This window comes from Ipomoea triloba, chromosome 7 (genome assembly GCF_003576645.1).
Source record: "Ipomoea triloba cultivar NCNSP0323 chromosome 7, ASM357664v1".
Classification (NCBI taxonomy): Eukaryota; Viridiplantae; Streptophyta; class Magnoliopsida; order Solanales; family Convolvulaceae; genus Ipomoea; species Ipomoea triloba.
In genome coordinates, this window is record NC_044922.1 from 5,546,232 (window position 1) to 5,560,215 (window position 13,984).

At 35.1% G+C, this 13,984-nt stretch overlaps 2 protein-coding genes, 1 long non-coding RNA gene and 1 pseudogene across 3 annotated transcripts in view; 2 read left to right on the forward strand and 2 right to left on the reverse strand.

The window, feature by feature from the left end:
* LOC116025489 overlaps positions 1-1,151 on the forward strand; it is a 5,836-nt gene extending 4,685 nt beyond the window's left edge. The window contains exons 2-5 of the mRNA XM_031266721.1: positions 65-143; positions 221-353; positions 461-621; positions 704-1,151. Of these exons, the coding sequence (XP_031122581.1) occupies positions 65-143; positions 221-353; positions 461-621; positions 704-1,151 (821 nt within the window). The remainder of the gene's footprint in view (positions 1-64; positions 144-220; positions 354-460; positions 622-703) is intronic.
* Positions 1,152-4,055: 2,904 nt separating this feature from the next.
* Positions 4,056-4,866, reverse strand: LOC116023989. The gene is made up of 2 exons (XR_004099472.1): positions 4,556-4,866; positions 4,056-4,462 (listed from the first exon to the last, which is right to left on the reverse strand). It is a non-coding gene; the product is annotated as an uncharacterized LOC116023989 (long non-coding RNA).
* Positions 4,867-7,060: 2,194 nt separating this feature from the next.
* LOC116025494 lies at positions 7,061-7,902 on the forward strand (annotated as a pseudogene).
* Positions 7,903-10,027: 2,125 nt separating this feature from the next.
* Positions 10,028-12,710, reverse strand: LOC116025717 (putative lipid phosphate phosphatase 3, chloroplastic). Its single transcript, XM_031267051.1, has 8 exons — positions 12,387-12,710; positions 11,657-11,881; positions 11,485-11,572; positions 11,219-11,334; positions 11,032-11,122; positions 10,752-10,940; positions 10,557-10,616; positions 10,028-10,464 (listed from the first exon to the last, which is right to left on the reverse strand). Exons 1-8 carry the CDS (start codon positions 12,411-12,413, stop codon positions 10,286-10,288), a joined length of 975 nt encoding a protein of 324 aa, XP_031122911.1. The 5' UTR covers positions 12,414-12,710; the 3' UTR covers positions 10,028-10,285.
* Between the last annotated feature and the right edge of the window lie 1,274 nt (positions 12,711-13,984).

The window sequence follows — 13,984 nt, forward strand, 5'->3', positions numbered from 1 at the left end:
TATAAATATTTAATACTATTAACGAACATATTACATTTTTACATGTGTTTTACTACTTAAATAGGTATTACACTGAGTACGAGATATGATGCCACTATCGAAGTAAATCCACCCGGACAACATGCAACGGTTCTTAATAAATGGTATTTCTTCCAACTAACTTCCAAAGTATTACTTAATATTTATGTTGATTTATAAAAATATGATTTTTATTTCACAGGAAAGACAACAACTTAAGCGTTATCTACAAAACAATTGTAGACAAAACTTATCTTGACTCTTTTCTCACACTCTCAAACGCATTGCAACAACCAAAGTGCACCTTTGCTGAAATTGACAATGAATTAAAGCAGGTATAGAGTAATATATTTTTTCCAATTTCTCTATAGCATACTATAATGATTAACAAGCCATATTCTAAAAATAACTGTTTTTATAACACACGTATGTTTTCCTGTAGAAACCTATTGCATGGGTTAGAGGGAAGCTTAGAATGAAGAATGTTGGTCCGCTTGAGTATTATATTGGTTGCAACTATTGCAACAAGACAGTGAATTCCATCGAAGGATTAAAACTCCATTGCTTATACTGTGGCCAAACTGATGGTCTCACTGTCAGGAGGTATACAAACAGAACATACATCTTATCTATTATGTTAACAAGTTAACTTTAAACTTATTTTCACTCTCTTTGCCCGTTGTAGGTATAAGTTAAATGTTGAAATATCGGATGGTTCTACAATTGTGCAAGCTATTCTCTTTAATCATGATGTGCACCGGCTAATGTTGTTAGTTGAAATTGAAATGCCAACAACTGTTGAGGACAGTGAAATATTCCAACAAAAGTTAGATGCTATTGATTTTGTTGTTGGTCTAAGGATAAATGCTCTAAATGAAGATCATCCATCGACATTGACTTATTCAGTAGCATGTATTTGTAAGGACATAACAAGAGACACTGGTGAACAACAAGCAACACCACATGCACGTTCATCCAACATTGTGGAAGAAACTTTTACGGTGGGCAATCCAACAAAGAGAAGGTTAGACTTCGATGAATCATCAAAACATGCTACTGACATTCTAGAAGATGTTACAAGTAAAGAGAAATCAGTAAGTCTTGATAAAGGTAAAAGGGCAAAAGTCGATTAAACAAGTTAGACGATAAACTTTTTTTAACGCATATGTACATTATTTATGGCTTGTATTTTGTTATCCCTCTTAAATCTATTTAAAATTGTGGTTGTATTATAAAAATTTTCTCTTAGACGCTTATAAATCATGCATTACTTAATTATAATTATTAATAAAACATCTTTGTAATAGTCCTTCCCAGGAATCTAACAATTTCAACTGGAGTCAGCATGTCATGATAAAGCTAAAAAGATAACATTTTTATTGAAAGCTGTTAAACATTTTAATTTCAATCAATAAGCACCCATAGCAAGTATTCATTTGAACATGATTTAATTAGATGGAAAAATGAGTAGCTAAAAATTTCATTCATAAAATTAAAGACAGGATAACAAGCTTAGCGTACAGATTAAAGAACTTAATTAATCCCTTCAGATTTGACATCAACAGCTGTAGATGAACTTGCATCATGTGCAGAATAAGAAAGCTTCGTCAAGTACTTATATCTTTTCTTCCTCCAAGAAGAGTTTCTGATTTTTATAGTTTCGAAACTAAACTCAACTCTTGGGTCTCTCATCATCCGCTCTTTTTCCATTTGTAGCTCTTTAACCCTCTCATCCCGGTTAGATTTTTTCTTGAACTTACTCATGGTTTGAACGCTTTGAATTAGTCGATCCATACTTTTCAACTTCATATACGGCCATCGATTGACACCACATTTCCTGCAGATTTGTTTAAACTTTACATCCCCAACTTTCATTTTTCTTGCCGCCTGAGAAACGGGTAAATGAAATAACTTAGAAAGCATTTCAAAACTCCATGGATCTTTGGGGGTAGGCTTTTCATCTGCAGCAATTATACCCGGATTAGATGTCTCTTGAACAACTTGTGCATCACCCTCAAAATCCCAGAGAGGTAAAGTAAAGTCATGGTATTGGTAATCCCATATATAATCCTCGGTATTTTCTAAAGTTGAATAGATGACCTGGCTAGAAGCGGGAGTTGGAATTACCTCGTCATCATCCAGCCTCAAGAGTTTCTTTTGAGGCCATTTGGAGATTCCTAATTCCCTGCAACGAACCTTTAAAACTGTAAGTCCCATCTTCAATTGAACGGCTGCTTCATTTATCGGTAAATGGAAAAAGCTTGAAATCATTTCCTTAGTTACCGTACTTGAATCACAAAACGTCCTCTTGACCCATCTTTTCTTATCATTCTTTTCAGGCATCATATCTGCAGATTCACCATCATCAACACGCTCATGTGTAGTGGTGGGTTCAACGTCAACAAACGGATCAATTTCATTTGCAATTCCTACTTCATAAAGTGGTTTATTTCCAATTGGTGGTTCAATCGGTCCTAACAGATCATTCTCGAAATCATAAAGGGGAGCTAGATTTAGCTCGCCTAATAATGACGCATCATCAAAATCATTACAATAAATGAATTGAGAATGAGAAGAGGACGAAGCATGATTCGCCATTTGACATGAAATATTATAAGAATGAGAAATAAAATCAATGAAGAAAGATGAAAAAAATAGATAATGTTGGGGAGAGCAAGGCAACAATCCCTGTAATATGATGAAAAAATTTGACAGTTCTTAAAGATGCAAACAATGCAGCTAATATTAACCTTGTACACTGAGGTTGTCTCGGATTTCAGAGGATAACCACGTACTAACAAAAAAAAAAAGAAGTGGAAAACCAAAACAATATAACATCTTTTCATGCTGCATTTAGAATATAAAACTATAGGCCTAAATTTACACCAAAAACGTAAACAGAATCTAGACTAGAAAAAATAAAGCAAACAAAAAAAAAAGTCAGGTTAACCTTTTGACATTTTTTTTGTATTATTTTTTTTATTTGTTTTGAAATGCGTGTAATTAAACTTGGAATTAGGGTCAAATAGGTCACCGAACTTCAAACGAAATTGCAATTAGGCTATTGAAGTCAAAAACAATGCACTTGGGTCCCTGAACTACACAAATGTATGCAAATTAACCCAAAGTATCTTGTTTGACTTGATCTTCCTGTTATCACCTTTAAAAATAATATTTTAAAATAATTTTAAATAAAATAATTAATTAAAATTAAATTTAAGAAAAAAAAAGGAACTGCCGCAAATCTTCCTCTTTCAGTGGCCTATTTGGCCGTTATTACATTAAACTTTTTTAAATTAAAACTTTTTTTTACATGTCCTTTAGTCCTCTGAAATCAGCATATTGTTTTGGAGTTTAGCAGATATCCACGTACTTACAAAATCAATTGTCAAAAAAAAAAACAGTATACCGTCTTTTCATACTGTGTTTAAAAGGTAAAACTAAAGTCCTAAATATACCCCAAAAAACACAAATTGGGATGCCAAAGAACTTTTAAAACGCGGTCTCTAAAACCAGACAGGATCAAATAAACCAAAAAAAACAATTCCCTGTTTACCTTTTGACGTTTTTTTTTTAAATTTATTCTGAAATGTGTGTGATTAAACTTTTTTTCCATTAATTTGTCAGTCCGACATGTCCTTTGCTCCTTTGAAAGCAGCACTTGGTTTTTCTTATAAGAAAATTATGTTTGATCATTTCCTTACAGCCGTCAATTAACCTTCCCTTTCACCTTAATTGTTTTATTTCTTTATACTTTAACATTTCCAATCAAATGGCAAATTATGTTTCATCCTCATCTCATTCTCATTCGCTTTCTTGTTCTGACTTTGAAGATACTTCCTTTTGGAATGAACTAAATCTACCTTCTCTTTTGCAGATTGAGAATGAGTTATACACACTACTAGAACCATCTGTTGAAGGTGAACAAGTTATTGACGCTGAGCCGGTCGCCCAAGTTGTTCCACCTATTTTACCTAAACCTTTGGAAGAGGTTGCAGTCGAGGAAAAAAAAACACTCCGGTGAAGAAAACCTTGTGTGATTCAAGAACGATCACTAAGGAAATGATCTCAAGTTATTTCCATCTTCCGATTAGTGAAGCAGCGGTACAATTAAAGGTTGGTGTCACAACATTAAAGAATAGGTGCAGGATATTAGGAATTTCCCGATGGCCTCGAATAAAACTCTTGAAGTTAGAGGATGAGGATGATAAAGAAATTCCTATTTCTTCTCCTGAACAAGATTACCGTCCTTTTTTTAATCATGCTGAAAACCACCCCTTGGATTATCACTTCAATAATCCAACTTCATCTCCAACAGGTAAAACTTTACACCAAATTCAACAAAGTTGTTGCTCCGCCGAACAATTAGATTTCGACTGGGGTCTTGTGAATGACATGCTATGTGGCCAGAACGATGTTTCACTTGAGGCGCCTCCAGTTGTACCTGAATTATCCAACTCAACTGAAATCATTGTATTTGACAAGAGAACCTCTAAACACTGGGGTTTAAATACTATTTCAAAATTCTTCCACTTACCCGCAGCCCAAGCAGCAAGGGAGCTCAATGTAAGTGAAGATAAGTTGAAGAGAATGTGTACAAAATTGGGAATTAAACGATGGCCATACCGGAAATTGCAAAGCATGGACAACCTTCTTGAGAACTTACAATATCTCAGCAAAGACAAAACATATGCTGTCAACAAAGAGAAAGTTATTGAGCTTCAAAAGGAAAAGGAACGAATGTTAAAGGACCCAAACATTGAGTTACGTGCAGAGACTCAAGTAATTAGGGAATCTTCAAGAAAGAAAAGAAGATATCAACATTTGATGGATATTGCACACGCTGCTAAATATGACAATTCATGGAAACTTCATGGCGTCAAATCAGAAGTGATAGATGAACCACCTTAAGTTTCACAAGATCATTATTGTATTCTCGATTTCATTGATAATTAAAGCTTTTCCCGTTCTTAATTTTCTTTTGTAAAAATAAAAAATTTAAATAAATATATACTTTTGGGTAGTAATTGTTTCATCATTTGTCATTTTATTTGTGTTTTATTTTGTTTTTTAAAATATATTGGGTTTTCCCCTTTGCATACTGCCAATTGACTCTGCCAGATGAAATGGAATGATAAACAGAGTTTCCTTTTGTACAAACGCAATATACTTGAACGAACATGCTTTTATGCAAAGCTAATTATATGTGACAATATCGTCTGTAAATGTTGCAAGTAATTAAAAATAAAATTGAAACATATTAATATTATTTTACACTTACTCATCCCAATCTATTACTCTATTATGGTCATGATGTCAATATTACAATCTTTTTTTTTCATGAATAAGTTCAAATAAACATTTAATGTTAAACTTACATAAATGAGTTTACGTTGGGCCTTGCATTACGTTAAACTTACATAAATGAGTTTACGTTGGGCCTTGCATTACGCGCAACTTACATAAATGAGTTTACGTTGGGCCTTGCATTACGCGCAACACGCGTATCTTGGCTAGTATTATATTAAAGTGATGATTTGAAGATAACATAGAATCTGTAAATAGTCGACATACATGTGTGTTTGGCATGCAATAGGTTTCAAGCCATGTCATCCTTTAATTTTTACTACTAAAAAAACAAAAAGAAAAACTATATATATATATATATATATATATATATATATATATATATATATATATATATATATATAGAAAAAGGGTCATAACCACCCCTTAACGTACGGTCAGTGCAGCTGCACCATTATATATACCAATATACATCACTAAATGTTACAAAATGCACCATACAAATATGCATCATTAGGTACGCATCACCAAAACACACACTAAGTATGCAAATATATACCACACAGTGTTAGCAAATGCACCATTAGGGACATGAGAGTTATGGTACATTATTTTGGGTGTGGTGTGTTTTTTGGTGTTTTTGTTTATTTTCATTGTGGTGCGTTTTCTAACATTAAGTGATTCATTTTCTAACATTGAATGGTGTGAACCGCACCGACCGCACGGAAAGGCACGGTCATATTTAAACACACACACACACACACATATATATATATATATATATATATATATTCTATGTACTAGTGTAGGTCAAGAATCAACTAATTTCTGTCATAGCGACCCTTAGCGACAAATTTTCTAACATTTGAAGGTGATTGGCAACAATAATCTTAGATCATAAAATCAATGTCTATTGTCACAAATTTTTGACCAACTTCAACTCATGTGGTCGGACTTGGCATTTGGGCCAGGCATCTGTCATTCGAGACGAGTGGAAACGCGTCGCTTGACTCGAGGGAAGTACTGGTTGTACTGCCAGAATATCTCGCAAATTTTACCGTGGACTGTGACCCACAATGGATTGTGGACCGCGTATCAAAATGACGTCGTTTTGATTAATGAAAACAGACACATGAAAAGGCCTCCGGTCTGCGCAACTGCAGTATCAGTTCAATACAACTGCAGTTCTTTTTTATATAACTGCAGTTTCATTTGACATTATACACTCAAATATGTGAAATTGTTATTTTTTTTTGAAATAAAAAAAATGTGAGGCAGTATCATTTGAGATAAACTGTATTATCAGTTGCGGAGCCGTTTCTCCCACTTATTGAAACAACGTTGTTTTGTGACTATGGTCCACGATATAACGATTGAAAATAACTGGATTAATTTTACGAGACTGATTTATGGGGTGTTTGGTAGGATGGAATTGTAATTCCATTCCTACCAAACTCCATGAAATTACAATTCTAATTTGAAAGGAATTACAATTCCACAGAATTACAATTCCCTCCAATCATGAAATTGCAATTCTTAGTGCCCTTAGGAATTGTAATTCTACACTTGGTAGAATTGTAATTCTATGATAAATTACCATTTTTTTCCTTCTTATAATTATTAGTCTTTATATATTGGGCAACCTAAACCCTAAACCTAAACCTTAAACCCTAAACTATAAAATCTATGCAAATATTTTTGGTTTTTGGCTCTGATTCACCTCTGAAGGAAAAATTCTATAAAAAAAAACTCAAAAGCCATAGTAATCTGACTAAGCGAATACTGCTGAAGCAGGAGGACTGGAGGCGGAGGCCGGAGGGTACCGAAATGGGGAGGACGATAGAGTGGGCGGCGAGACCAAACCACCTTGGCGGCGTTCCAAGAAAGATGGTAATCGCCGCCGTGGGCTGCTTTTCCAAGGCCGTGGCCAATCTGATAAACACCACAACTGTCCACAACGCCGACACCCTCCTCCGCCTCGTCCGCTCTCGTCCTCCCGGCAGCCCTCTCATCACCGTCAGCAATCACATGTCCACTTTGGATGATCCTGTAATGTGGGGATTCAAAGGTTTTCCGACTTGTGATGCAAAACTGGCGAGATGGGTATTGGCAGCAGAGGATATATGCTTTAAAAACTCGGTGCTGTCATATTTTTTCCGCCTTGGAAAATGCATACCTATTAAAAGAGGAGGTGGAATCTATCAAGAGCATATGAATGAAGTTCATTGAGTGATGGAGCCTGGTTGCATACATTCCCAGAAGGAAAGGTATGTCAAGAAGATGCACCCACGTCTAAAGTGGGGAACTGCCAGTCTCATTGCCCGTGCTCCTGTAACTCCGATAGTTCTACCAATTATTTATCATGGCTTTGAAAAGGTTATGCCTGAAAATTATATGTTTGGCAGAAGACCGCCTTTTCCTTTGTGTAATCAGAAGATGAGTATAGTTGTGGGCAAGTCGATAGAATTTGACTTTCCTGAATTAAGGCAGATTGCACTATCAATGTCCAAAGAGTCAACATTTTCAAGTGATGATCAGTGGCCTAAAACCGTGGTGGGCTGGATGAAACTGCAATGAAGATGTTAAGAAGTTGCTGTAAAGTTCATATGAAGTCCGAGTGTAACTTGACATCTTCTGAGCAATCAAAATAGGTTATTAGGTGCATCTTTAAACTTATGTTGCAGTAAGAGAGATAATTGTGAAAGTGAAGAGGCCATTTTCTTAGAATGCAGGTATACAGGTAGGACTATTGATAGGTAGGACTATTGATGTGTTTTACTGATTGCATTAAAGAAAAAGGATCTTTGTTCCTAAAAAAAATTATAAAACCTTAAAACTTTAAACCATACTATACTACTAAACTCATTTGTTTTTTATGACGCACAAGGATCTTTGTTCCTAAAAAAACTATAAAACCTTAAAACTTTAAACCATACGACTAAACTCATTTGTTTTTTATGACGCACATCTGACAGTAGATGGACAGTAGATTAGAGCATATCAGAGTTAGGATCAGAGCATATATATAAGCGCATTACTCGTTGCTAAAGTTAGTATCTTTCATCATGAACACAAATTCATTGAAAATAAATAGCAACATTGTAATCAATGTGCCCATCTTAGAGAAAATAAATGGCAAGTGGAACATCTTCCAAAAAATCAAACTTCTCACACTAACCCTAGTATCTTTCATTGTATACATTTCGATACAGGCACTATAACCCTAGTATCTTTTCATTGTATCTTTTCATTGTATACATTTCGATACAGGCACTATATGTGGTCAGATGACCTGTAGTATCAGTGACCACGGTCCACGGTATACCGACTCGTCCACAGGCACTATATGTGGTCACGGTATACCGACTCGTCCACAGGCACTATATGTGGTCAGGCACTATATGTGGTCAGATGACCTGTAGTATCAGTGACCACGGTCCACGATATACCGACTCGTCCACAAGCACTATGTGGTCACGGTATACCGACTCGTCCACAGGCACTATATGTGGTCACGGTATACCGACTCGTCCACAGGCACTATATGTGGTCAGATGACTTGTAGTATCAGTGACCACTACCTGACCATGGTCCACGGTATCTACCTGACCGGTATAATGACTGAAGATTACAAAGACATGCTAACTACCATGCTAACTACCTAAAGAATAAGACAGAAATTTGAAAACCTAGAATTAGTAAACTAACATTCCCCTTTATGATCTAAAAAAAAATAAAATCACCACAATCATTTGGTAACTTTGAGAAAGTCTCATATTTCAAAGGTTTCGTGAAGGTTATCTACTTGATATACTTGATATTTAAACTTGCTAGCTCATTTATTTTCTTTTCAAATTGCTCAAAAACTAATAGTATACGTCAATGTAGTGCTTGTTTCTTCCATTCTCATGACACTTGTTTGGTGTCGGTATTTTACTTTTATTTTTAACTTTAACACGTTTTCAAGAACATAAGTAATACATATTTTAGAACCTTCTTTGATATCCACATTTCATTTGTACTTGAATTGCTTCTTCCCTTCAAAATAAAAACATAAATGGTTTCTTCAACAAAAGTTAATCACTTTTTGAAAGTTTTAATATCCAAAAGATGTCAAAACTAAGATTAATTTTTTGTATCTTCCTCTACCATGTCTATAGTCTAGACCCTTCTTCAACAAAAGTTAATCACCCTTTGAAAGTTTTAATATCCAAAAGATGTCAAAACTATGTCAAAATTAAGATTAATTTTTTTGTACCTTCCTCTACCATGTCCATAGTCGAACTAGACCCTTTGATTTATTTGCTCCTATAATCTTTTATGCATAAACTTTGTCTCAGATTTTCCATTTTTTCACCATTTCCAATAATTTATTATAATTTAAAAAATACTTGCATTTGGACTTTTCAATTAAAATATTTCCCATAGAAACAAGGTGTTGAGCTATGCTATTCATTAATATATGGGCTCCAGTAAGAATCGTTGAAAGTTGGATAGGAAATATCATATAAAAAATAGTGTAGGAGAATAACAACTAAAGAAATAAAGTATATTTTATTGATGGTGAACAAAATAATGTATGTATATATATTGCTGTTGTCTGTTGACTTAGCCCCTCTCTCCATCTATATATATATATATAGAAAGAGAGAGAGGCTAAGTCAATAGTTATTTAGCCGAAAAAAAAAAAAGAACAAGAAGAAGAAGATAGGAAGGAAGTTCCTAAAAACACATGACTAGCCTAAAAAAATAGTACAAAAAAAATTGAAAATTTTGTCCCAAAAGGTGAAATTCTCTTACCTAAGAGCCCACACCACGGCCTAATAGGATAGTAGAGACACTTGAAGGATAAATCAGGGTGATTCAAACCAAATCAGAATTAAGAAACTAAAACTATTATAGAAAATTGTGATTGTATTAGGTGAACAGGCCAAGTCTAGTAATGAACAAAGTTGGTTATTCACATTCTGATTCCACCAAGCTCAACATCTTCATTCCGATTACTACTCAGCCTAGATGGGCGATTCCCAGTTTGCATCTCTGAGGATTGTTCTGTATACATTCCATTAACAGGGCTGATTCGTTGCGGGGCACGGTTGAGCTCTTCTGTTGCTCGGAAGTAAGCATATGGACCCCATCCTATTTGCCAGAAAACAAATCATCATATCAACAATTACATGAAATATTGAAATCTCAAAAGTAAAATATGAAATGAAGATCCTACTAAATACCTTCAGTGTGATATGGAGCAGGAAAGAATTGCAGATAGCAGAATGTTGACACCACAAGACCTGAAAGGCACAATGTAGATGTTAAGAACGACAAGTCTTTTTTGCATCTCTGATGCCGTGAATTGAATGATGTGTTTTGTCTTAACTACACAGTTAAATTAAACTGATAGTGAGATTGTGCGTTGAGAAACGAACCTATGATACCACCAGTAAACACGTCTGTCCAATGATGCCAGTAGTCATCGACACGAGAAATGCCAACAAGAGCTGCCACGAGAAGCGGAAGAAAAATGAGGCATAGCTTTGCTACATGCCCTTTCCTGTCAAACGCTTTTATTTTGCCCGCCAAATACAGCGACAGAAATCCTAGCCCCGCAAATGACCCTGCAATACAACCAAACTTATCTCATTGTTCACGTATAACATATATATGTAGTCTCGCTATCAGCTTAAACTTTTCAGGTGCACGACTTACATGAAGTGTGGCCACTTGGGAAACTCTTATGTCCTTCCTTTATATCACTCGCTTTACCATGACAGATCACATCTCCCAGTGCATCATAGTTCTGAAAATATGGCCAAGAAATACAATACAATAACTTAATTTAAGCTGCATAGATGACAGCTGATTCAAATATTCAATAGCATTTCTGAGTCCTTACCCCTTCGTCTTTCCCATCTGGAAAACATCGCCAGAAAAAGTCGGGTCTAGGCCGGCCAACAGCATCCTTGATTGAATCAGTGATTACAGCCGTTATTAGCAAGGCAAACAGAATCCCTGCAAGAAATTACCTTTCACCAACAATAAGTACCAGATTTACACAATTCCGGTTGAGAATATAATATATAAAATATAAATGTACAGTCTAACTATCAGATTAACGTGAAAACAAAGAATATAAATATGCAGCAGAGGTGCAGAAATTACCGAGTACGCTGTGGTGCAGATCATAGACATCTCTCCTTCGAAGATAGAAGAGAACGAAGATGATAATTGGCAACACGCCTGCATATAGCTGTTCATCAACAAGATTACGTTAGCCATTTCGCCCTCTATGAACGAAATAAATATTGCAAAGATTAATGCATAATATACTCACAGGAACAGACCAGATTGGGACTGTGTTATCCTTGAACGGATACTTAAGATCAGTCATCATGTCCTTACCAACAAACCGATAAAATGGGCTTATGACATTAAGTATGACATCTAAAACCACAAGAAGAAGCAGTATGAGCCAATCGTGTCTGTGATGCTTTGCAACCGTCGTTCCATGGGACTTCAAAGTATGTTGGCATCCAAGCTCAACCTCATTCGGATTGCGCTGCTCATCCCAAATCAAAACAACACAGTTTAATGTTTCTTGTTCCAAACATAAGTAAGATGTAATATAAAGTCAAGATTCAGAGGCTTCAAGCAATTGAAAACCACAAAATTTAGACACTACCCAGAAGCTGAGGGAAAATTATACCATGGACCCAGGTCCACGGCCCAAAATGACATTCAGATTATATGCTTCCAGTTAACATATAACAGATTAGCATTTATAAATAAATTGAATGAATATCATAACTGTAGGTACAGAATTTATTAACTGAGTACATAGTATGGTAACTGCTGACACATAATCTGATTGTCGTTTTGAATAGGATACACAACCTAGTCCATGGTATAACAATTGGAAACTCAGATACTAGGAATTGAAGCAAATCATGTAGTAATCTTAATTGGTTGCTAAAAGTCAAGTATTTCACCATAAGAGCAAAAGATCATATAAAAGAACAGCAGTGAATTGAAGATAGGAACAATGAAACAAGGGAGACATAAACCTGAAACATATGAAGGAAATTCCTCATGATGTCCCACCAAGCCTTTGTGCAGAGTATTGGATTCTCAGAACAAAGATTGTCGAATTCTGAGAATAATTAAATACACAGTGAAGAAAGCAAAAAGTGAGAATGTGAAGATAGGGCTTCAACAGATGATCAATTTGTTTATTCTTTGCCTTTTCAGAGTGCTCAAAGGGAAGCCAGAACACAACCAAGAACGCTTGTTCTACTGGACTTTTGGTGGAGACGATGAAGACTTAAAAAGATTAAGAGAACAGAAAAATAAAATGCGAATTAGAATTTTAGAACTTTGAAGGAGTTGCCGAGTTGGCGCCTGACAGTTGAGACTTCCTAGGTTCTGCCCTTGGAGCAGGTAACTACCGCGGGGGGTTTATTTTTTATTTGACCGGAAACGGGCGTTGATCTGGACCGTCAAATGCGTCAACAATGGGCAATCCACGGTCAAATGACCACAACTCTCCCCGTGTGGGGTCCACATCTTCTGGAATGCGTCCCATTGAAATGTGCATTAACAGGTCAAGACTGTTGAGGAAATGATAAATGATAAATCTAATTAAGATGATGACATCTTGATTAGTTTGAGTATGGTGTCCGGGAGTATAAAGTTATATTTTATAGTTAGGGTCGTCAACCCAGAACATTATTAGAAAATGTTATACTTTTTAAAATTGATATAGTGTATTTCTTTTATTGGCTCATGAAGTGTTCTAAGTATGTTATAACTATAGGAGATATATTTAAGACTGTATCAATTTTAAACTAATTTTCATTCACACAGGACTAGTCCAATTAAGGAATTGAGATAAGATCTTAATATTTGATTTCTTAAAATAGAGAGGATAAATATATTTACATTTTTTACTAGAGACATTACTCGAAACTTCCCATACATATAATATACGAAAGTTTACCTGAAAATTCCAATTTAAGAAAATAAAATGGTATGGTTGACTTAAACAAATATTATGAACATTATTCGCCAGCAGAAGAAATGGAAAATATCCTTAAGCAAATGTAAGGCTTAATTCCTTTCTTAAAAAAAAAATTAAATATAAAATTGTAAATAATTTGAGATAAGTTTGATTAAATGGATTAGACAAAATTATAATAAACAATTATTCCACTCTTATAATTACCACTCTCTATTAGTAACATTCAAATAAAAAAAATAAAAATTATTTATTTTCATGAATTACTAGTTGATTGATTAGCTCTATCCTGAGTTAATAAAAAAGCATCATATCCAATAAAAAAATGACATGTTAGAAAGTGACTAATACAGATAGATAAAACTAATGTGGGTTTGGGCCAAGCTGGTTAAACCAATCGTTATACCGTGTTGATACTACAGTTGTGTTGAACTGATACTACAGGTCTACAGTTGTGTTGAAAGGATACTGCAGTTATGTTGAAAAGGAACTGCAGTTGCGCGGAACAGATGCCGTGTCATCCATCTGGAACTGCAGTTGTGTTGAACGGATACTGCAGTTGTGTTGAACGGATGAACGACCTCTGTTCCGTGTAACTGCAGTTTCCTTTCAACACAACTGCAATATCATTTCAACACAACTGTAGTA

Bases quoted from the DNA above. Each gene is read 5' to 3' on its own strand.
- LOC116025717 (XM_031267051.1), bottom strand. From the start codon at position 12,413: ATGAGGAATTTCCTTCATATGTTTCAG. The intron at 11,573-11,656 runs GTGAGTATATTA...GTTGATGAACAG, and splicing joins TCCCAATCTGGTCTGTTCCT to CTATATGCAGGCGTGTTGCC. The intron at 11,335-11,484 runs GTAATTTCTGCA...AATTTCTTGCAG, and splicing joins TCTGCACCACAGCGTACTCG to GGATTCTGTTTGCCTTGCTA.